At 42.8% G+C, this 24,628-nt stretch overlaps 1 protein-coding gene across 2 annotated transcripts in view; it reads left to right on the top strand.

Annotated features, from left to right (window-relative positions):
- SETD2 (SET domain containing 2, histone lysine methyltransferase) overlaps nt 1–24,628 on the top strand; it is an 80,083-nt gene that overhangs the window by 36,362 nt on the left and 19,093 nt on the right. The window contains exons 8-15 of one of the 2 annotated variants that reach the window (XM_054992116.1): nt 112–189; nt 2,303–2,400; nt 4,042–4,168; nt 5,675–5,809; nt 6,386–6,505; nt 8,044–8,697; nt 21,344–21,392; nt 24,455–24,623. In XM_054992116.1, the coding sequence (XP_054848091.1) occupies nt 112–189; nt 2,303–2,400; nt 4,042–4,168; nt 5,675–5,809; nt 6,386–6,505; nt 8,044–8,697; nt 21,344–21,392; nt 24,455–24,623 (1,430 nt within the window). Of the gene's footprint in view, nt 1–111; nt 190–2,302; nt 2,401–4,041; nt 4,169–5,674; nt 5,810–6,385; nt 6,506–8,043; nt 8,698–11,677; nt 11,966–21,343; nt 21,393–24,454; nt 24,624–24,628 lie in introns of those variants that run through there. The other variant, XM_054992117.1, reaches the window with a different exon arrangement.

The following is a 24,628-nucleotide window of genomic DNA, read 5'->3' as shown; positions in this document are numbered from 1 at the left end:
CTTAGCATGTTTCTTCAGCACGACATTGTAAACAGGTGGAATACCAGTTGAAGACCTGTTTTAATTGTTTGAACGAGTACAAATGAACGTTTTGTTCCATTTTCCTTCCAGATAATAGACGCCACTCAGAAAGGAAACTGCTCTCGTTTCATGAATCACAGCTGTGAACCAAATTGCGAGACGCAGAAGGTAAGTTGTAGGAAGAAGCCTCTGTGAATCTGCTACTTGGCTTTGGATTAAACAAGGGTGAATGCGGCCCTTTCATGTAGCGGCGGCCCAAAAACAAACATGCTGTGTGTTCATGGGCTGTATGTGGCTAGATTGCTCTACAGGTTACATCCCTCATAGAAATCACTTTCCATAGCTTCCGGGAGGAGGGGGTTGGGCTGTAACGTTTCAGGGTGGGCCCTAGTTCTGTAGAAGACTGAGTCCAGACATAATAAGCTGTAAAAATGTACAAGTACAGGAATCTTAACCCCTAAGTCTTTTTCAGATTTTGGGCTCCAGACAGAATGCTGGTCTTTCCGTTAATTTTGTGAAGGTTAAGATTTAATCCTGCATGGTAATGAAAAATGTTAGAGGAATATCTTTAAAAACCTCTTGGAAGACCTTCTGTCTCTATTTCTTTTTATCACATGATTGTTAAGTATCTCCTGTAGTTGAACATCTGGGGCAAGGCGCTCCGTTGCTCTTGGTCATTCGTGGCAGCTGGCTCAAACACGCATCTGAACAGGAACACGTGGTTCTCTCATCTTTCTCAATACTGCTGTGTTGTTCGTTAATAGTTGTATTGCTGCCGCCAGGCAAAGAGTGCTGCTGTTTTTATATGATGATTTAATATGGAACGTTTTAAAATGATTTTAAGGTTGTTATCCGCCCTGAGCCCACTTGTGGGGAGGGCAGAACACAAATATGATATAAATAAATCTGGTGTGTGATTTAGTAAGGATAGTGAAGTGCTTTGCACATTCAGTTATGTTTTAAGCAGAAACTCGTGCAGCTTTAGCATGCTGGTACTTTTCCAGCATGGCCACTGCTGCACAGCCGTTTGTCTTATATCTTGCCATAGTCCATTTAGATTTTGAAGTTGGGGCCTGCTGGTTTTGTTTTTCAGTCACGTGTGTGTGTGTGCATTCCTCATTGGCTGAACCGCTGCGATTTCACTGTGTTTGTGAGCATTTTCATTAATGCGAGGGCGGGGCGGGGGGGAGGTACCAACTTTAGGATGTTCGCAAATGATGCATTTTCTTTGAAGGAAGTAAATGGCTAATCTGGTTTGGGAGGAAAATCACAGATTCTATGGCCAGGAGCTGCTTTGGGACCTTGTAGAGAGGATACAAGCTGGGATTCTTGATAGACTCCGTGGTGTGCTTCAGTATAAGGAAAGCTCAAGTGCCAGATACCCCTGGGAAGCTCACAAGCAGGGCTTGAAAGGTTTAGCCCTCCCGTTTGTCTCTGTTATCTACGTCAGCGATTCTCAACTGATAGTATGTGTCTCACAACCGGTGAGAGACAGAAGTAGTCTAGAAGAGATGCAGGGTTTTTGTAGCAATTATTAAGAATTCACACTTTCATTTCCTATGTCCACCTGCAAGTGTGATGTGCCATCTCTTGGCTAGCCCTAACTGTCCTGGATAAGCCATCTGTGACCTTTTGGCTTGCTAGTAGTAATCTTGGCACTTGGTGTTTCTCTTAATCCCCTGTTTTCCTGCCCACTAGCAAGTGTCTTTGATATGTCACTTCCTGCTGACCCTACCTGCCAGAGATTATCGGTTGTGCTTCTGTAATTTTTTATGCCGAAAAAACTGGCTGAAAATAATTATAATAATCGATTGCCTGTAATGTCCTTCTTGGAAAAAGTTGGCTTTTTATTTTTTATCACGGTGGGATCCAGGTTTTTTGCTAGAGTGATTGATGGGATGTAAGATATGAAAGGATGAGAACCACTGACCTACAAAGTGTGACCTTTGTCATGATTCAACAAGGAGGTTCTTAAGAGTACTGGAACTCCTGTTGGAAGGTTGAACAGATGTCACCTGTCCCTTCCATGCTGGACAAAATGAGTTAACTGCAGTATGCACAGTATAAACAGAATGATGCAAACGTGCAATCTATAAAAGTTAGAAGTAAAGCATTTTTTTGTTCTAAGGCTTCCATTTGTATAACATACTTTGATCCCAAGCACTCCTGCTAGGCACAGGTGTTTCTTGAAAACATATCTTCATTTTAAAATGATATACTGCAATTAGAAGAATGTGTATTGTACTAAGCACTTTGTACACTTTGCTCTCTCCTACCTTAGTGGACTGTAAATGGACAGCTGAGGGTTGGCTTTTTCACCACCAAGTTAGTACCATCGGGCTCTGAGCTAACATTTGACTACCAGTTCCAGAGATATGGGTAGGTGCTTGCCTTCAGTTAATTGCTTCTTTATTTCAGAGTTGACAATTAACTTGGTACAAGGCCATCTAAGGGCATCAGCTTTGTATTCCAAATGTTGTTTTGCACTAATTATTTCACCTTTGTCTTCTCTGCTGCTGTTCTCGATCAGAGAGGAATATTTTGCAGATTATAGAAAAGTACATAGCCCTGATTCTAAAATGTTGTTGACATTGTTCCAGAGCAGGATCCTTCCAGCCTCCAAAGAGAATCAAGTATTTCATTTCTAAAAAAAAGAAAGCGAGTGCGTGGCTTGCCAGATTTCACTGTACACGCTAGTGTACTTTGTCCATAGTTGTCGGAACAACATAGAAGTGCTTGCTTTAAATATACACTCCAATGCGGCATTGGCTTCTGTGCACATGAGACCAAACCACAGTCTATTTTCAAGGGAGGTCATTTCTGCTTGATCTATTTTAGATTTTTTAAGAAGAATAATTTTGTGTTGTAATTTTCTTGGCTAAATTTTATTTAGGATCTCTTTTAAACGTTTAAAGCAGCATACAACATAGCATTAAAGTAACAAAAAAAATTAAACAGCCAAGAACTCTAGCATTTAAAATACTATAAAAGCCAAATTATCAAAAATATACGGAACAGCAGCAAGTAACCTGTAAAACTAGATGGCCTCCCAAAGGCTTATTGCGATTGGTTTGAAAATGTTTTCCTTCTGCAGGGCACCTGTAGATAGCAGGAGGGAGCCGGTTAAACAACCTGAAAAGGTGTACTCCAGGATGGTAGCTAAGAAACCTGTGCTTCTTTCAGATGCTCCTCTAAGTTGCCAATAGTGGCCACTGGCCAGGCAATCCCTGACTCTTCTATATTATGTGAAACTTGGAAAGTTCCTAGTTGGGATACATTCTGCGGCCACTTGGATGCATAAACTGTTATGTGAAGCATAAACTGAATCCTTAATAACTGTGGGCAGGGGGAAGGTTCATTCTGCCAAATGAAAACCCCTTTGCAAGAGGAACGGATGTGAAGGATCCAATCTAGTGCATGGGGTCGACAGTGGAAAATAAGCAGAAAAGGCAGGCCCGAAGGCTAGAGATCAGATACCGCTGAAAGGGCAAGGGAAGGGGAGCTTTTTTCAGAAATTCATTACGTGGTGTGGGGTGAGGTTGAGGTGGAATTTAACCTCAAGGGCAGGTTTGGAGCTTCTGGTGCTTTCAGGTAACAGTGAGGTTCCCACTCTGTGGAAATGTGGATGGTGAAGGTAAAGGAATTATAAATCTGTTTCTAGTGGCATAGCCGTTTACCCTGGAATGCCACGATCTAGTCTTCCATTTCTGTAGGCAGCCTTGCTTCAGGTCCTGTGGTCCTGAAAGGTCCTGTGTTAAAATGTATAAGGAAGTCAGTGGGGAACCATATTTGATAATACAAAATTTTCCTGTATGTTAGGTTCAGGTTCACAGGGTAAGCTAGACACACGTGGTTCTGCTTTGTAACAGGTTTTTTTAATCTTTGCTTTTAAACCATTACCGTCCCTGAACTTTAGGGGTAGGATGGGTGGCCAGGTGAAACCTGTGCAGTATTACAAAAATGGTCTGTTTAAGAATTCCTGTCTCTCCTTTACTGATGGATGGGTCTGTGTTCAAACAGCAAAGAAGCACAGAAGTGTTTCTGTGGCTCTGCCAATTGCCGCGGTTACCTTGGAGGAGAGAACAGAGTCAGCATTAGAGCTGCAGGAGGCAAAATGAAAAAGGAGCGGTCTCGTAAAAAAGATTCGGTGAGTGGGCAGGGGACTGGAGGAGGCGTCTGTTTTGCTTCCTTGAACACTGGGGATTTTGTGTATATGGTGGCGCTTTAGAAGCAGGCAGGTCAGATCGAGGCTGGCTTATATTCCTCGATGGATCTCTCTAAAACTCAGACCTGCAGCAGGTTATCCTGTACTAGGATCAGAAAGTCTTCCTCCAAATCTACAGGTTCTCACAGGGCCAGTCTTGACATGGAGGCAGCCACTTTTTTGTTTGTTCCATTTTTCTGTCCAACGCATATAAAGGGAAGGAGGGAAGAGAGACTGTCATTTAATTTAATTTTAAATTAAATTACATCAGAAAGGCTATAGGGGTGAGGGAGCTGTGAACCTGAGCAGCCTCCCTCTTCCGCCTTGCTTCCTCACACTCTTGTGCTTGGGGCTCTTTCCTCTGCAGACTGGCCTCATTACCGGAAGTGCAGAGATAAGTGAAAGTAGGTGAGGAGGTATACTGGTGGGGATAAGGAGAAAAGGCTCAACTTCTCTAACTTCTGTGGCCCTTTGGATGTACATGGGACTCCTCCATCATACACATGAAGGAAGCAGATTCATGGATAAATAAATGTGGGTCAGTGTGGTCACTTCTGTAATATCTGACTTGACCCGTACTTGAAACGCTCCATTTCAAGAGGCTTCTGGGATTATGTGCATCCCACTCAATGCGAGTGGGGCAGATCGATCCAACAGTCTTGCTAGTGGCTCAGATCCCACGGCTGTTGGTGACTTGTGTTTGAATGGCATAGATGTGGATTGGGCCTGGATTCTGTCTTGTTCTCTGAGTTTGCACGTGCTTTATGCAGTTATTTTAACTTTTCAGTGCAGTTGCCGGTGTCCCCTGGCCAGTTCTCATTTGGTGTCAGTGGCCTGCACCCTTTTTTGTGTCCATTCTTCCAGCGCTGGAGTTGCGCCTTTGTGGCTACTAAAAGTAGAAAATGTACAACGTACTGTCCAAACAAACTGTGTGGTGTTAAGATTCTGTTTTTGCAGATGTGATGAGCAAGCTGACCTCAAGAGAGCGGCAATCACAGGGCACATTTTGCGTGGAAAATTAGGCCTAACGTTATATCTGAACTAAATCCTCTGCTCTTTAAATTGGTGTTTAGGGGGAATTGCGTTATGACTGGACTGGATCGACCAGTATGTCGTCTAGACCATTACCATTGCCCTGCTACTGAAACCTTCTCTTTCATAGACATTTTGAACAAGTTAGCTCTTGTTGGGTTTCAGAGCAAGGACCTCGGTCCGGGATGTTTAATGCTGCCCTTGAGATGAGAATTCAGTTGCTTCCTGCTGGGGATATGCCATGGGACATCTGTGCACTGTAGCTGCAGAAGGACCTGTTCCAGGCCTTTGTCCCTAAAAGCTTCCCTGACAGGTGTCAGACTGGACCTTCTGCTCGTCATGAAGCTTGCCTTGGCCTGTTGAGGGGAGACTGGCCAGTTTGTATGCCTTGTACACCTCTTCTTTTGGCATTGGTAGGTGGATGGAGAGTTAGAGGCCCTCCTGGAGAATGGAGAAGGGCTTTCTGATAAGAACCAAGTTCTCAGCTTGTCCCGACTCATGGTGCGGATTGAGACTCTGGAACAGAAGCTCACCTGTCTCAAACTCATACAGGTGAGGCAATTCCTTCTTCTGCAGGCCTGGGAGCTGGTTGCAAAGAAGTCACATTCTGCTAAAATATTTCCTTTGAACTGTAGGGCTCAGAGGTTTTGGAAAAAGGAAATCAGAATAGAGAAGCGCAGTTTTGTAAGGCTGAATCAGTGTGTGTTAGCTTGATTGGCAAGGAAGTATAGCCGAGGCTTGGAGAACAGGCTGGCTCCTCCGAAACGGCCAGTGGGCTGCAGCACGTGCTCCCCCGTATATCAGCATACACAGTTTCTGCTACATCCCTGTAGCAGAACCTACCTGCATTGCTCCTATTTTACAGATGGGTGGAGATAATAATGTGCCCTAAGCCACGCAATGAGGATCCCCCAGGGGCAATTTTAACTCCCTCGCCCCGCTCTCCAAACATACGTAATAACTTTTAGCCATTCATTGCTTAGTACAAAACTGCTCTGTTTTTTATAAATTCTCCTGCGCTGCCTTTCTCTCCACCAAAGAAATGAAACGTAGTTGTTAGTAGAGTTCTGCTGTTTCGTTGTGCCTGTGCCGAGGAAGCTGAACTGTCCCTTTCTTCCTTTCCCCAAGAACACTCATTCTCAGGCCTGCCTGAAGTCCTTCTTAGAATGCCATGGGTTGTCCCTTCTTTGGATCTGGATGGCGGAGCTTGGTGATAGCAGAGGAAACAACTTGAAGCTTCAGCTAGAGGTCAGTAACCATCTGCGGGTTGCTATGTTGTCATATTTCTGTGTGTATAAAATTCCAGAAGTACTACAGAAATCAGAATGCGGAGCTTGGCTTGTCGACCGTAGTCCTCTCTTATTCTCCTTTATTCCCCTGTTCACAAGTTACAAGGAAGGAATGTACAGTCCATATACAGTGTACCCTTGATTTTTGTTGATGTGTATTGAGTAATTCTCATGTTACATTCAATACAAGTACAACTGAATGTGCGATTGTGTGTATGCAGGTTGTACGTGTGTTCACTGTAAAATGTGACTAGGGCTAGTAGGGAGTAGTCTGCCATTTGTGTTCATGTATTAAAGTGTGTGTTCCTTTGGAAAGAGTCGTGGTAACATGCACAAACAATGGTTCAGTATGTGCTGCTCTCCTATGGTGATGGCTTTCCCATTCCAGGGCTGCTGCTCATTGAGTCCCAACATGCAGGCTTGCCCCCTCCCTCCTTGTTTGCTGCCCGAAGGGGGTGTGTGGTGGCAGAGGGGTAGGGGGGACTTGAAGTTCCTTGAAAAACTAAACATTGGATGCTGAATAAATTGTCATAGATCCAGAGGAGTTAGCCGTGTTAGTCCGTAGTAGCAAAATAGTAAAGAGTCCAGTAGCACCTTTAAGACTAACCAACTTTATTGTAGCGTAAGCTTTCGAGAACCACAGCTCTCTTCGTCGGTTAGTCTTAAAGGTGCTAACAGACTCTTTACTATTTGAATAAATTGTGTAAAGAGAACAAAGATAAATACTCGTAATGGGGCATGTTGTGTGTGTTTGTGTGCGCGCGTGCGGCATGAGATGTGGACTTTTTTCAATCCAGTGGCTCTGTTCAGTCCACTCTGCAAATGATGGAATAACTGATCACAAATCAGCGAAAATACTTCCTCTTTTTTGTTTAGAAAAGCCCCATTTCCCCTTTTCATATTAAAATAATGCTCAGTGTTGCTTACAAAAATTAGAATTTGAAAATGGGCATGCGGTTAAACAGTAAAATTAGACAATAAAAAACAGCAAGTCAACAACAGCTAAAACGAGCTGCCACTAATATAAAAGCAGCGATCAGTAAAAAATACCTTAACATCAGCATCAGTAGAGAAACTGTTGAAACAAGGAAGTGTGGTTGAAACCATCCTTTGACCTCTGGACCAGAACAGTCTTAACCAGTTTCCAGAAGGCCAAAAGTTGGGGTGGGGTGTAGCTGTCACTTGCTTTGACATCTGCTTGCCAGCCAGCCTAAAATCAAGAACACCATGTTTCTTGAAGTCAGGTGTTTTTACCATGTTTTTTGAGGTGCCAGTGGTGATTTTGCCCATTTGGATACCATGGCAGACTCTAAACAGGAAACAGGGAGAAGTTGTGCGTGAGGTGGGAGGAAGGTAGAGACGTGCAAGCCTTTTTTTTAACTGTTGGTAGATTATATGTTTGTTACAAATGTTAATGAGGTTTGGTTCCCCTTGGAATCACTTTCCATAATCAAATTGATAGTTCTGAAAACTTGATATTTCATGTTTTGTGATCAGATTATGAAGACCTTGGAGCTCTTGCCTATTCCCAATAAAAATATGTTGGAGGAGAGCAAAGTGCTTCCGATTATCCAGCGCTGGTCCCAAACCAAGCTGGTGATTCCGCATCTGAGCGAGGGGGACGGCTACTCCAGCGAGAACCCCTCACGGGCTCATACCCCACTCAACACACCAGATCCTTGCACCAAGCCAAATGCAGAGATTGACACAGAGACCCCCAAGAAGCTTGCTTTCCGGAGGCTCAAAATCATCAGTGAAAACAGCATGGACAGTGCAATCTCAGACACTGCCAGTGAGATTGAATTAAAGGAGGGGAAAGAGGACCTTGAGCATCCAGACAGTGCCCCCGTAGAAGCAGTAGAGGCAGTAGACCAGCCACCACAACTGGAGCCCTGCAAGGAAGTGGCCATGGAGGTCTTGTTGGACGCAAGCAAACCTCAGCCTGCAGAGCAGGAGGCTGAGCCTGAAGCCGAGGTGAAGGAAGGCAGTGCCGCAAAGCTGGAGGAGTCCATTGCTGCTGAAACACCTTCTCAAGACGAAGAGGAGGGTGTGTCAGACGTGGAGAGCGAAAGGAGCCAAGAACAGACTGATAAGATAGTGGACGTGAGCGATTTGGCTACCAGGCTTCTGGACTGCTGGAAAGACCTAAAAGTAAGTTGGTTTCACTGTGGTGGTTGCTTTGCTCCTTGAAAGCAGAAGGTAATGGAGCTTCCTCAGCTTCCGCTTTGTCGTATGTTTCTCTGTGCAAAGTTATGTGTGTTTCGTGTAAGTGAATATTCCAATTTTGGTTGATAAATCTAGATTCAGAATAGAGACATCTATAAATTGGAACCATAAAAATGGCTGCGGATGAAAGTTCAGAAGAAGCAAATCCGTGTTAGGGTCAGGAGTGTGAGCTGCAAACACATGCAACCTTCTGGCTAGCAAGCAAGTAGAAAGTCCTTCCGGGAGGAAACTACTTGATATAGAAAGCTTTCCAGAAACATGTTGTGTTTCCTTTTGTGTCAAACTTTGTGGCCCAGTCAGATGGCAAACAGTTTGTTGCATCAAATAATTTCGGTTAGGATTTTCTGATGCACCCTCAGAGGCGTGTTTGGCAAAGCAGTTATCAAATAGCTGTTTATGAGTGAAGTGATCAACAGGTCTTTCTTCTAAAAATTCTGAGTTGCAGCAATACATTACAGGAATTTCTGTCCATGTGTTATAAAACTAAACAATCTCTTTTAAGATGCTGTCTGCTGTGGAGCATGTAGACCCTGCTGCTGTTCAGTTTGCTTTTGCAGCAGTGGCTAGCCTGGAAATGGTCGTGCTGCTGAAATTGTATATGATGGTTACTTCCTAGCATTGTTGCCTAGTAGTGGTGATCGAGGGGAAGAGCGAGTGGCACCCTGCATGAAGGAGAGACAGTGTGGGTCTCTTTCCCGTATCTTGTCTATATGTCAGAAACATTCAGATGCCCAGCTTCCTTGTCCCCTTCAGTGCTTAAGGGTCACCTCAGCCTGGTTATCTTAATCAACCATAAGACTTTACCATACGAAAGAAGAGGAGCGGAGTTGCCGTTCTTCCAAACTGCTCTACCCTCCTTTGTCAGTGGATAGTCTTAACCACCAAGGTCATGGCAGGATTCAGACAGGCAAATGGGATGGGTGGCCAGGGATTCCAGAGGGTGCTGCAGCTGTACCGGCCAGGATCCCTTTCTTGGAAGAGCTAGCTCGTTGATGGTTCTAAGAGCCAGTTTGGTGTAGTGGTTAAGAGCACAGGACTCTAATCTGGAGAGCCCCCACTCCTCCACAAAGCCAGCTGGGTGACCTTGGGCGAGTCACAGTTCTCTTGAGCTCTCTTAGCCCCACCCACCTCACAGGGTGATTGTTGTGGGGTAATAATAACACTTTGTAAACCGCTCTGAATGGGCATTAAGTTGTCCTGAAGGGCGGTATATAAATCGAATGTTATTAATGTTATTATAAAGAGTAGGGCGAGTGGAGTTTAGGGCTGGCCTGCTTAAGACCGTGTTCTGAAACTGTGTGCGATTCTGCCTAAATCTGAAGGTTTGTTCAGAGGGCAATTTTTAAAATGAAGTAGATGCAGAAATGACTCTTCTGAGGAACCCTCGACCACACACACAAAAAATCAAGTGTACTTGGTTCATGTGTTTGTGGATGTAGATAGGCAGGTCTGGTGTTTTCATAAGTAGTAAAAGACTTTTTTTAAAAACCCTGTAATTCCTCAAATAGCTTGAATTGCCTTTGTGGGATGAGTGTGGTAAAAACTCTGGTCCCCATAATTGTTTTGAGATTGTTAACAAGGTGCATGATTATGAAATAATTAATGGACTAGGCTGCCAAATGTCTATATAAGAATAAGGTGCTGCATCTTACTTTCTATAAGTAGGGGTTGTTGTCCTTGCACCCACATGTGTTCTTGCCCTGCTATGTTCTCAGCAAGAGAGTTTTGTACGGCCCAGCGCAATATTAGTTCATCTGGGTATGGAATCTCCATGAATCTTCTGTCCATTTCTGAAATGAAATAGAATATGGATGAGGAGATTCAAGAACTCCCAAGTTTTGTTGGGTTCTGTTACTTTCTACTTAGGGCGAGGGCATTGGTGAACCGATGGTTCATTCCCCTCTCATATCAGGGAGAAAATGGTTTACACAACAGGGCTATAGTTTGTCAGGGTTCAGGGTTCTGTGATTCATCAGGAGTACTGAAGGAGGAAACCAAGTTGGTTGTAAAATAAAATCACACGAGCAGTTCACACATGTCTCAGCTGTGTCTCGAGGGTTGAGATTCATGAAATTTATTCTTGCCATGGGGTTACCACAAAGTTACCCGTTTTCTCTCTTGGGATAGTCCTGGCTTAAGAGCAGCTTGCTCAAATCTGTGGTCAGCTATGGAATCATTATCCAGCAAGAGTTACTACTGAAAGATGTCAGTGCCCCTTTTCTGTTGGTCTTCTGTGAGTTTTTAATGCTATTAATCCCTTTTGTAATCGCACTGAACAATCTTCAGACGGTCAATACATGATTTAAAGTGCTGCTTCTTAGTATATGGATCTATTCAGCAGAGTTTCTGATCTGTACAGCAGCATCCATACATCTGAAATCGGGCTCCTTTAATGCATTTGTCCAATCCCACCCCCCACCCCCCAGATTCCTGTGTTTAGAGCATCTGTAACAGTTTTCAGACTATATTCTGTCCTGCACTTTATCATGGCACTGAGAGTTAGCTGCTTCTGTCCTACATCCAACATGTTGTGCTTTAAACTTGGCTGTTTCCGCTAAGTATTAAGATTCTTTCAAGAGGGTTAAGCAGCAGAGAGATGCTGATACATGACATAGTCTTAGCAGTTAAAAGAAAAGGATAATTGGGAAATGTCTCTGATTTGAAATAGACATGTCAGACTCCAGTCTCGTTTCATGACCAGAATAAAAAAACAGAAACATGAATTTTGATTTTCTTTTTAAAAGCTTTTTCAAACCCAGCTTATGAATCAGAAATGCCGGTCATCTGTGTGGTGCTTTTGCAGGCATCGGGCGGGAGGGTGTTAAAAGCTTGTAACATAAAGCGATGTCCTTCCCGACCTCTTAATGCTGACCCCCTTGTAGTAATTTCAACCATTTCCATCCAGCTTCTCAGGGCAGCAAGGAGCTTGTTAACATCATCCCCAGCTGACCATTCGTCTCCTTTTCTCAACTCCATTTTCAACTCCACCCTGAAGAAAGGAGAGAACGTAGCGTGCGTACTGTGAAGAAAACAGGAAGATGGTTGGGAAGCTGGATGATGCATGAGAAATTTAATAGGTGGAAAAAGAAAGGACAGAGGTGGCTAACTCATTGATGCCGACGTAAATTTGGTGCGTCCATTGCCGGCAATGGATGTCGCTCTGGGAGAATCCCTTTATTCCTGGCGGGAGACGATCGAGTGAGCTATTCCTTTTTTTTTATATATATATATACCTCTTCACACCAAAAGACAGCAGCAATGGCTTGGGCTTTTACGGTTGGAAGTCTTGAATCCAGGACAAATGTCAACAAGGTAGAGCACAATCCATTGAAACACGCACACACACACACACACACACACACACAAACCACTTGACATCAATCCAGGACGGTAGGTTTTCAGCATGGGTTTCTGCAAACATTTCCCATTGAATGAGAGAAATGATGCATGTGTCTCCCTGTGCTGAAAATGTACCCCAGAGCAGAAGCCCTTCCACAGAGAATGGTTAAAAACCAACATCACACTTGCTTAGCACATGTGAAGACCGGGAATTTAAACAATATGCAGTAAGACCTTGGAGAAAAGGTAAGTTTCCCTGGGAAGACTGATGAGACTTCAGCCACAAACATCTATAAGGTACAGTGGCTAATGATTCCATTGTTGACCAGCTTTTGACGTTTAAATTAAAGGCACTGGTGAGCATCTGTGACTGTCAAGTGTACAAAGTTCTCACCTGCTTGGATGCTTTGGCACACTGTAAAATGGATGCACCCAATCCGTCATACAAACATTAACAGCCAGCTTCATCAGTAAATATTCAGTATGATAAGAATGTGATGGTTAGTTGGCTCAAGGATGAAGTTGGTCTATGTAGCTTGGAGTATTTCAGGGCCAGATTCAGCTGTGGCAAGCTCCATCTTGGCCTTTCTTCAGTTGCCTTCAAATGGTTGATGCAGCAAGCTTTTGCCTTCCAGCTGTAAATGTCTGTCTGTCACTCTCATATGGGATGCTACGCAGCTGTGAGAGGAAAGAGAAGGACACGATTTGGCCGTGCACAGCTATCTACTGTGAAGCGAAGGACCTAAATATGATCAAGACTGTGCATCAAGATGCTGGTGGTGGATTAACTCTGGACCTCATGCGCAGGGCACAAAAGCACCAAGTCTGGGCTGGAATCTTTCTTTGAGGCAGAGCTGCTAGTTTTGAAAATAGGGCTTTCCCACCTTCATCTGGTAATGCTCAGGTCATGTCTTACGGGATCTAACCCGTGTTGACCTGGGACCAGTCTGGGGATGTGTGAGGCTTCTGGTGTTGGGAGTTTTAGAACTCTGAGGATACGTTAAGCAGATCTTTTTGAAACAATGGCTGTTTGTTTAGGGAGCTTGAGGTTTTGATACCTTTCAGTTTCTGTAGAACTTGACAAGGGCTGTTACTCTTAAAATTCATCCCTTTTGGTTGGGGGTTTTTGGCTAGAAGCCAGAGATTACGAGGCTTCATTGTTAGCAGCTCCAGGGTCTCAAGCCTTAAAAACATTCCTGCAGAGATAAATTTAGCTAACAAAGTTGCCAGCAGAATGGATCGTTTCTTGCACCAGGAGACAAGCATCCCCCTTTATGCGGATCGCTATTTGTCCTGGGTCAGACTTTCGGCATTTTTCTTCAAAATACAATTTGAATTAATATATGGTACCGGCTGGTTGACCCCACACACGGTTTAAATTAGGAAAATTAGCAGAAGGGTAGATTGAATGAGTTGGGGGGGTGGAGGGAAATGCACAGGCTGTTCTCTTAAACCGTCTTCCAAAGACCCAACTTAGATCACTACGCTCGCCAGAGGGTGTGGAGAAAACATTTTCCTTAGCCTGTATTTGTGCAGACTCGCCAGATTCCTGACTGTACAATCAAGCCTTGCACTTTCTGTGGCTTGTTGGTTCCTTCTTTTAAAATGAAACTAACAGCTAGCGCAGAGCTCCTTCTGTTTGCATTGGCTGTGCCAAAGGTACTTGTCTTCTCTGCAGCTTGTGGTGTTTGCAGCTGAACAGAAAACCCTAGGAGGGCTACAGAAGGATAAGATCTAAGAGAGCTTGAGAGCAAAATGTTGTTTTGTGCGAATGCACCTTGGTACCCAGCACTGTGATATTTAATGAATCCTAAAAAGATAAGAGGCCAGTGGCACAGTGAGATGTGGGAGAAGATGATGAGAAATATAGTCAAAATATAGAAAGGGAAGAAAGACAGAGATGATGTGGGACATCTGTGTCTTGCCTTGCCTCCATTGTGGAACACTTAGAAATAGATAGAGGCTGTGTGACTCTGATTTTGCACAGAATAATTTTTCATTTTCTTAGGATTGCAGGGAGATATTTTCCATTGGGCTGAAGGGTAAATCTAATCCTTCCCTTTTTTTTTAAGTTTATTATCCATTCTCAATCACACACAGTCCTCTTTATTTCAGCCAGCCTTAATGAAGTTTTAAATTGTCCTCAATTCTGCGTCTCCCACTGAAGAAAAAATATTTTTGTTTGGCCTTACAGCCATAATAGTCAGGCAGAAGAAAGGGGTTTATTAACTAGGGTTCTCTTTTATTTGTTCTCTTGCTTCAGAGCCGTACAAAATCTGAGTAGTCTCAGATGTGACTCGGAGACAGATGGGTATGTTAGAGACCTCTCTGTAATAAAGCTTAAGCAGGCTTTCCAGATTAAATAGTACAGTTAATGAAAGAGGTTTGGCATTTCCCTTGATTTTTGTTGTTGTATTAAATGTATTGCATCTGTTTACAAAAAAAATAAAGCTGCTTTAGCAATTAGCTTGCATCTCAACTGGCTAGTAGTTGTCCTTTGACTTCAGGTGGGGGTCTGCTGGTTTTGCAGTGAAACCACAGAAAGCTCCCAGTATGCAGTGAACAAACTGGCTTAATGGTCATACCTCAACTTGCGTTTGCATGTAAACCCTTTTCAGGTGTTGTGTTTCTAGTGCTGTTGTCTCTCATACTGGAAGAGTGCTATGAGCGATCATCTCCGTATGCGTGATTACCATTTTGTTTGAAAAAGGCAACAAACCTATTTTGCAACTGCAGTACATGTTACCTCAAAAATGAGTTTATGGGATATGTATTTGCACACACTGAAGCTGCAAAATATGCATGATCTTTTCCGAGGACATGGTAATAGGTATGTGCTGAGACAATCGTGTGTGCGCGCTCTCCCAGCATGCAAGATGCAGGAGTGACAGAAATGAAATCTCGAAATAGGGCTTCCATGTTTTGCATGCTAAAAACTCAAAGTATGTAACAAAATTAAGGGTTTTTTTATATAACAGTTGACAAGTATAAAACCTTACAAACAGCTATGACTTATAGCCTATATACTTGAAGCCATCCCATAAGTCACTGACTGCATTCAGATCAGTTTTTAAAGGAGTTCATCCTAGGTGTACACAAACCCAGTTTGTTGCTGGGCTCACACCTGTGCCTTGCTTCTCCATGCCTTCTAAGAGAGAGGATCCTGGTTAGAAAACAGTTCTGGTTTATCTGTGATGTACCAGTGTAGGTGCCCTGACCTGGATAGCCCAAGTGAGCCTGATCTTGTCAGAGCTCAGAAGCTAAGCAGGGTTGGCCTTGGTTAGTAATTGGATGGGAGACCTCCAATGAAGGCCAGGGTTGCGAAGGCAGGCAATGGCAAACCACCTCTGTTAGTCTCTTGCCATGAAAACCACACCAGGGGTCGCCATAAGTCAACTCTGACTTGAGGGCACTCTCCACCACCACCAATGTGGGTACAAAAATTAATCCAAATTCTCCCCCCACACCACCTGAAATTCTAAGCTCCTGTTTTATGGGAGGGAAAGGTATTAATTTAACCTGTGCACTTGCATACATGTATTATAGTAGCTGGAGTTAATGTCTAATCAATGAGGCATTAGGAGGCCATGTACCTGATGGCAAGCCAGATTTGCACATCCCAGTTTAATGCTGGCTCAATGTTAACTCAGAATGTAGCCATTGTTTGTTCTTAAGCAGTCCTGACTTTCTCCAGGTGCATGCTCTTGTGAATAAGCTGTAGTGTGTCTAGGTGGAGAGTAGAAATGTAAAATTCCTGGAAATTTTGAAGCCATAGAAAACATTACCTCTCCAAAAAAAAAAAAAAAGCACTTTAGGAAAAATTGAAATATGCGCAATACCTATTTCCCTATTAAATCCAAACTTACTGTGTTACTTTAACAACATAAAATATATGACTTATAACTTGGTTACAATATAAAATTATACTAAATAGTATATTTATAGAATTGAAATTATAAATGCCTTATAGGTTTTAGAAGCAAGTGCGCAAATATGTCTGATAGTTGAGAGCTGCAAAATTGTGGCAACTTTAGAACATGTATCTTAATTTTTGCCATCTGAGAGGCAGAAAAAAATAATAAACACGGAATTTAGGGGGGAAAAGTGTAGAAAATAAAAAGAAAGGACAGAAAAAGTCTCATACAGAAATAGTCTCATACAGGCAGGACTTACAGTCTATTTGGCTATCAGGTTAAACTTTATAACCTTGAGAACATTGACTTGTTCAATAATATATTATCAAACACATTATACCATATTAATAGTTGCCAAAATGATTCACATTTAAACAGACATATCCTTGAATATACGTTGCATAAGTCTGCAAGTATACGTAGGAATTATGATCCATCCATTCTGAACCTGAGACCTATGCAGCTGCTACTATAAAAACACAAACACGGGGGTCAGTTTGGCTGTGGCAACATTTTGTCTAGTCATTGCATAGAAATTGTTGACCAGGAGGCAGCCATTAGTAAGCCATTTTAAAACCAAATACAGTAAAGTTGTCAAAGAAAAAAGTGATAAAAAGCACGTCTGGTATTGCGAGAGAAATTGGCTATAATAGGCCATTTGGAACTGCCTAGAACCGTGGTAGGCAAGGGAGTCAATGTATAAAACTTAAAGAAAAGTCGAAGTAAGGCAATGGAGGCAGTATTGCCAAAGAACACAGCGGACATGACAGTACATTAGAAATGGTAAAAGAAATTATCTGGGGAAACGAGCTGGATTGAAACTCCTAGCAAGGAAAAAAAATTATAACGGCAAAGCCATCTCAGCCCCCCTTGACAAAGCTGTAATCATAATCATGATTTGCAGAAGGTCATAAAAGATGAAATGAAACCAAAGCAAGTAGGTAATAAAAGGAAAACACAATCCTCCAGTAAAAGCAGCAAGAGAAGAACAGAGGGACTAACAAATCCCGCAGTAATGGAGCGTGGGGGGGGGGGGGACCTCAGAAGCTTTCTGAAAGAGCTCTAGTGTTGCTTGCCGCCCAAATACCGACAGGGGTATAGTGAGAGGAGAGGCAGTAGGCGCTACTGATGAAATTAAGCATTAATGTATTAGGGCAGTAACATAGGAAGCGAGAATTCTGCTATTTATAAAGACTTCTAGAGCAGCAGTCTTCAAATTTTCCAGACTCACAGTCCATCTTTAACCTACAAACAGCAGTATGGTGGTGACTTGCTGAACTGCAAGTATGTGATTATGTAACATCACAGGGCAGAAAATGGCATCTCCTGGTTGGGTGTGAAGGCCAGGAAGATGAGGCAGCAGACCAAGATAATCAGGGAGAGGGAACACAAGGTGAGCACCAGGTGACGTAGCGCGTTGAAGAGCAAGCCCGAGGTTGGTGCCATGAAGGCGTCCTCTCCACCACCGAGCGACCTCATCTCATCACCCTGTTGCTTCGCTCAACTTGCGTGCAAAGAAGCAGATGTGGCTTCTTCATTGCTTTCTACACTAGGCAGTGAAAAAAATGGCAACTCTGTAGGAGCTCATGACTTAACCGGTGGGGGTTCCCCAACCCGCTTGAGTTGATTAAAGACCACTGTTCCAGAAGATCACTTCCAGAACTTTTATAGGGAGCACCACTCCCTCCAAACTCTGTAAATGTGATTGATTCAGTGGTTGTAGTGACTGTGGGGCCGAGGGCTGAACATGCACAGTTTCTTTCTCCCAAGGGAAAATAAGTACCTGGGGGGCGGGGGGGAGATAAGGGTTAGAGTAAAATGCCTTTCTTTGGTTAAGGGAATGCTCCATGGATAGAGAAAACTTTTTCCTCCCTTTTCCTAAGTACTAGAACGCAGGGGCATCCAGTGAAGTTAATGGGCAGTAGATTCAGGATGGTCATTTTTTTACTTGAGTGATTATGCTGAGGAATTTGCTGCCAGAGGATGGGGCTCAGCTGCCCATTTCTACAAATTAAGCCTCTATTAATGGGATAGGACATTTTTCTCTGGGCCTGTTAGCAACCCTATGTTGTGATCCCTGTTCCCTCCCCCCCCCCGGCCCGGTCCCATGTGACAATGCAGTTATTGCTGTATTTGTGCCATAGTTTGCAGCTGAACTAGCAAACTGCAGTTTTTGCTTATCCTGTAAACCAGGCTTGCAAACATTGATTTGTTCCCGATAGGAATCCTGATTTTCAGGGCAACGCTGTTCAAATACAGCTGCACACTCTGGTTTCCCACAGTGAACTCGCCACATGTGAGGGGAGGTTCATGTAGTAGGAAAACCTTCTATTGAGCTGCCGGAATCTGCTCAGGGGCCACACACATTGTAATACAGTTATAATCTAGATTAAAAATAAATTTCCACCAGTGAAGCCACCTACTTTTAATGCTAAAACTAGCAGTTGTTCAATAAAACTAGCAGCACAAAATAATGCAGGCATAAAAAGATATAAAAGCAGGCCATAAAAGGAGTTCCATAACCATTTCAACAGGCAAACTTAAGAGGCCAAGATTAAAACATAACATTGATGGGTTTGCCTTTATGCCTGATCCAAGCCAAACGATAAAGCTGTGTGAAGGAAATCCATGAATAAGTCTGAGGAGGAAATATGCTAAAAAGACTAAAGAAAGACAGCCACCCTGAATGGCTGTGGGACTGTTAGATGACAAAGCTATGATAGGAGGCCAGCAGGGAAATTGCAGATAAAAACGAAATGAATTTTTTGGCTGCAGTCTTTACTGCAGAGATTTGGTATCTGTAGCAGTCCTAAGGCTGTGCTGTGGGTGCTTTTCCTTCTTATTCACAAATGGTTTAGAAGTACTAACCAAATTTCTGGAAGACACTAAATGATTCAGGAATGGTGAAATCGCTAGCAGAGCATTTCAGAGATCTCCATTGTTAAAATTATATTTCTATCCCACCCTCCCTTAAAGGAGCTCAGGGGAGTGTATATTCTTCCATTCTCTGTTTTATCTTCATAGGAAGCTGCCATATATTGGTCCATGTAGCTCAGTCTTGTCTGCCCTGATTAGAAGAGGCTCTTGGGCAGGGGGAAGGTCTTTGCCAGCACCTGTTTCCTGAGATTCTTTTAACTGGAGGTGCTGGGGACTGAACAGGGGGCCTTCTGCACACAAGGCATATGCTTTAGCACTGAGCCATGGACAGCCCCTTGCAAGCATCTTGTGAAGGAGGCTAAGTTAAGGGAATAAAGATGAGGTCGAGGTCACCCAGTGACCTTCCTGGAAGAGTGGCAGTTTGATCCACCCTCTCCCTGGTCCTCGTCCAACACCGCAATTGCACAAGCTTGCCATGTTTTTGAAAGAGAGAATCTTAAAGCTAGAGAATGGAAATGTAAAACACGGTTATCTCTAACAGCCTATGTCTAGGGAATGGCAGGACAAATGGACGTCTGTGGATTGAATCTGACCTGCCAGTTGAACCTCTCCAGCCTCAGTAATTGCCAGGTTAGGAGGAGTAAGAATAAATTGCCTACCATTTCTGAGCAAACAGTGCCCCAGCTGCAGGTGGAGGGAGTCACCCAAGACCTTGACACCTCTTTGTTTAGTGGCAGGGAGTGCTGAGTGCCGCTGCCTCCTGTCCGAAGGGTACACCTCAAAGACCAGCAGACACTCCTTAAAAGAGCAGATGCTCCAGTGGCCCCTCTAGTTCAGGATCTCAGTGCCCCACCACTGCCAGCCTGCACACTGTTTGAAAGCTCACAAGCCATATGGTATGGTGGGCAACCTCCCCCTGTAGTTGCACCCCGCACTGCTGTTGGAGCAGAATGCTGCAGCTTGGCTGCTGAGTAGAGTGGGGTGTAGCGGCCATTTCATTCCAGTCTTGCCCTATCTACACTGGCTCCCATTTTGCTTCTGGGCACAATTCAAGGTGCTGGTGTCGACCTTTAAAGCCCTGGATGGCTTGGGACCAGCATACCCAAAGGATTTGGGGGTAGGCTATTCCCTTGTAAACCTGCCCAATCTCTACGGTCATCTGGGGCCTTGCTGTCTCTGCCCTCAAAGATTGGGCAGTTTTTAAAGGCATGTTTTTATTATGTATGGTTTTATTTTTTTAGTTGTCTTGGTGGCCTTGATAAGGGCAGAAAGGTGAGGACTGTGTTTTGTAAATAAATTTTTCATGGGGCTTCTGAACATGGATATTCAATTTTGTTATCATGGCTAATAGCCATTGATGAACCTAAATGAATTTTTCTAGCCAGGAGAAAATCTCCCAGATGCTGAAATGATTGGCAAGCCCCATGCACCGAGTAGCCCTTCAGAATGAGATACCACATCTACCCTGCAAAATATTCCAGTTGAGGAGCATTTGAGTAGCAATCCAGATTTTTTTTAAAAAAGCCAGAGGGGAAACATGATGATTTATTGATTCCCCAGTCATGCTGTCAAATTGATGTGCTTTGTAAAATGGAAGAAACAGTTAACTTTCTAGGTTTTCTTGTACTGCATGTTTTCTTCCTACTACCAATAGTGGTATTTGGACATTGAACAGAGAATAGCCAGACAAGATCAGGATCAAGTTTGCAGTCATAGAATTTGTGTTTGGCAATGCTGTCCTCATGTTGTTTTCCCCCTTTTATTTCCTTTCTTCGATGTTGTTGTGCTGTTTTGTTTTAAATTTTTATCATTGTGATAGCCTTTTGACTGTGAGCTTTCTCAGCCCGAGTTTCTCTCCTGCTCTTTCCTCTGAGGCTCACTGTGCATAATGGTATTTATATGATGCTTTAGAAATACAGAACCGAATATTATTTTAAAATTCCCCACCTCCTTTGTCCTGCTCCTGATCGAAAAGTTAGGCGCTGTATGGACAAGATTTCGCCAGGGAAATGCCCTGTTAGTTTAGAGTGGATTTGGTCCAAGGCCAGGTGACCCTTTTTGCTCCTTTGCACTGGGCCTGGGCTCTTTTGGGCCCTGATTGTTCAGGCCTCATCAATTAAGTTGCAAGGGTGGGAAGCCAGAAGGTCTGGCACCTTTTCTGTTTTGTGGGCAAGTGAAGTCTGACACAGTGCCACTGCTGCTGAGGGATAGGGAAGGCAAGGCCAAGCTCTGTCCCCCTTCAGAAGAGTTGTCTGGAATCTTCCTAAAGGCCAGAGTTTTTATATCTCTTGTCAAAAACACTCAGGGTTTGGCACAGCATGCCAGCCGAAGGCTTTCAGTAACTCTGGTACACCCATCAAGAATGTATCTACCTATCCTGTGTATGTATTGGCGTAAACGGGCACCCATACCTTACTTTGCTCTTGTGGTCTGTTCTGCAGGAGGTGTACAGGATCCCCAAGAAGAGTCAAGTGGAAAAAGAGACCAGTGGTACGTACTCAGCAGTGCTTGTTCTTTAAAATAAATCAGCTGATCAGTTAACCGGTTGAGCACCAGTGTAATGGCTGTAGGAACTTAGAACTGATTGTGCACCAGGTGGTTAGACTGCGAAGGAGTATTTCAGCAGAGCTTGAGAGAGCTCAAGCACCAGGGTGGCCTTGCCTGGAATTTTTCTGGCAGCTGCTGCTGCTGCTCCTGGCAGTATACATGGCCTTTCTTCCATCCTCCTCTGTCATGGTTCTGTTGGGCTAGTCTGGCCATGGCAGACTTCAGCAAAAGGGGGAGGAAGTGGCTGAAGTGATGCTCTCTGGGCTCCGTGATGATGCATGGCGTCTATTTAAATCACTGACCCCGGGAACACGCTTCTAGTTGAAATAGAAAAGCTTACAGAGGTGTTAAATTATGGCATCTCAGACCATTTGATAATAGAAAAAATTACAGATGGTCTCCAGTATTCAATTGGCAACATTAAAACGATGTGTTTTTTTTACAAAAAGTAGATGCTTTTAATTTACTTTATAACTAAAAATGATATACAGTCATCCAGCACATTATACTGGACAGTATTAGAAACGTAAGGAGAGGGGAGGAAAGAACTACAAATTTTATAATTTAATGTCAAATCTCATATTTAATAAAAACAAATTTTTAAAAAATTAATCTGTACTAAGCATTGTATGTTTATATATTGACATAATCCTAATAGCAGTATGTAATAGCGTTTAAGAGAATCTGTTAAGGTTAAGGGTAATGTTAATGTATGTTTTGGAAGAAATTTAATTTAAAAAAGTATGGCATCTCAATGCTTCTTGAAGGTCTCCCTTTCACGTGCCTTCCTTTTCACAGGCTCTTTCTTTTTCTACAGAAAAAAAATCTGAGCAGGAAATTAGCCATTTGTGGCTTGGTATGATAGTGTATTGATTAGGATATGGGACAGCTGGGTTAAATCAGAGCTTGGCAAATCCCAGGTCACCATGGTGCCTAGAAATTTCATTGTATCACTTAGCATTTTCATCAAGGATTTTATTATATATCTTTGAGGTTGTCAGTAGAAATATGTTTATTTATCATTTCACATCAAAGTATGTTACATAGCATGACACAAAATATACGTGCATAAAGTTCTTGGTGTTGCTTGCTTATATTACACCACTCAGTGGTGGTGAATAAGTCCATTTCTTAACCAGTTGTATTATGTACTGGCTGAAATACTCAGTTAAATGGAGTTCTTTAAAGCAATAATGAAATTAGAGAGAAATTAAGTTACAATTAGAGGCTTGCTTTTTTGCTGTCATGCTAATAATCAGGGTTACTCCAGATTTATTTATTTATGTTATTTATATTCTGCCTTTGTCATTGAGATCAAGGCAAATTACACAGTGTGCGTCAGTACTGTCAGTATCAAAGACATTTCAGTAAACATGTAGTGAGTATATACAAGCAAATTTGCAAAGATTTAAAAACCAGCAGAAATCCAATACAAAGCTGAAGAAATCTACTACCACGCTTAAAATATGACAAACAGCGAAGAGTTTAGAATTAGCAATATTTAGAAAATATGGTCATTAAAATGTAAAACACCAAAGGCTGAAAAATGAGTCTGGTTCCTAAAATTTTGGGCCTGCTCCCAAATCCAAAGAAAATTTGTCAAGGCCAAGGCTAAATCCTTGTTGAATGGTGGTCTCCTTGGGGCAGCAATCGTAGTGCCACTTAGTTGAGGTGAAGAGCCTTTGATCTCAGGACCAAACCCAAAGAGTCTGTCTGGTGCTTCAGTTACCACTAGTGTGGAGGCTGGTTTAGAATGGAACTGTGGTGCAGGGGGGGTCCCCCTCCCCAGTGCCATTCCCCAGATCTGAATTGGCCTTTAAAAACTACTACGTGCCCTAGAGGTCAGGGAGGGTGGGAGCTTACCCCCACACACACACACCCAGTCAGATCAGACTTCCATGTACATGTTTAAATTTTTATGAAACACTGGGAGTTCCTAACCTGGAATTTGCAACATCTTCTCTACCTTGATGTTTATTTTATTTATTTTTATTTATTTAAGTCATTTATAGTCCGCCTTTCTCACTGAGACTCAAGGCGGATTACACAGTATGAGATTAGTACAATCAGTATCAAGGACATTTCAATACAGTATCAAGGACATTTCATAAACAATAACATAGGGTAAATAGATACAAGTTTAAAAGACATACTATTAGCAAGAATCCAATACAGAGTAGAAAAAACACTGAAGCAGAGCATAATCAATTCTAGGACTAACATTAGACAACATGGAGCACAGGTGGTACACAGGAGTACATATTTAATGTTTGATGGTACTCAAGTGTCAACTCATGAGCAAACATGCTCTGGATTTTGTTAGGAGTATCCTTGAATTAAATATTCCTGTTTCTGTCTTTAGTCTTCTGTCTCCAGCAAAAATATCTGTTTTAAAGTATAGGGTTATAAAGTTCAGGAAGGTTTATAATTAGTAATATTAACCTATTTAGTTTAGAACAAAAGGGCCAGAAGCAATTTATGAAGCTTCCAATGTTACTTGGCATGTTTTCTACACTTTATATTGCAGCTTGGCCAAGTCTACAAAGATTGAAAACATATTTTCAATTTGCTGCTGTTTGATGTGATTTTTGCTTTTTTGGTTCAAGTTTTCAGTTTTGCTAGATGTTGAGACTTTGTGGTATAAACTGGGGGATTTCAGTTATAGAAGCATATTAAACAGCATGATTATCTCAAAGTGAATGTGTTATTATGGTAAAGAAAGTAAGATTTGCATATTTTATTTTGTATATTAAATATATATTGTTTATTAAAAAGCTATGGACAGACTTTAGCCAAAATTAAGCCCCAACATCTTAACTGATTTCTCAGCAGAATCAAGTATATTATTTCAGTGGGGCTAAAAAGTGTTCAGCTTTGGCTTGATCATGCCCAGTATTAAGTATCTTTTCTGTCTCTTGGCACAAGGCTTGTCTCTCCAGATCTAGGCTGCATTAGACCTGCAGGTAATGCTGTTGCTAATATCTTCACTTACCCATTTTTTACAGCAGAACGTGGGCGAGAGACAGCAGGTCGTGACCCAGCTGCTACCCCGAAAAACCTGAGCAGAGAACGAGATCCTGAAAGGCGAAGCCAAAGCAAAGAAAAGAAAAAACGGAGAGATTCTCTGTCGCCCCCTTCGGCATACGAGCGAGGCACCAAACGGCCAGATGACCGGCAAG

This window comes from Eublepharis macularius, chromosome 11 (assembly GCF_028583425.1).
Source record: "Eublepharis macularius isolate TG4126 chromosome 11, MPM_Emac_v1.0, whole genome shotgun sequence".
Taxonomy (NCBI): domain Eukaryota; kingdom Metazoa; phylum Chordata; class Lepidosauria; order Squamata; family Eublepharidae; genus Eublepharis; species Eublepharis macularius.
This window is presented reverse-complemented; position numbering and strand designations above follow the sequence as displayed.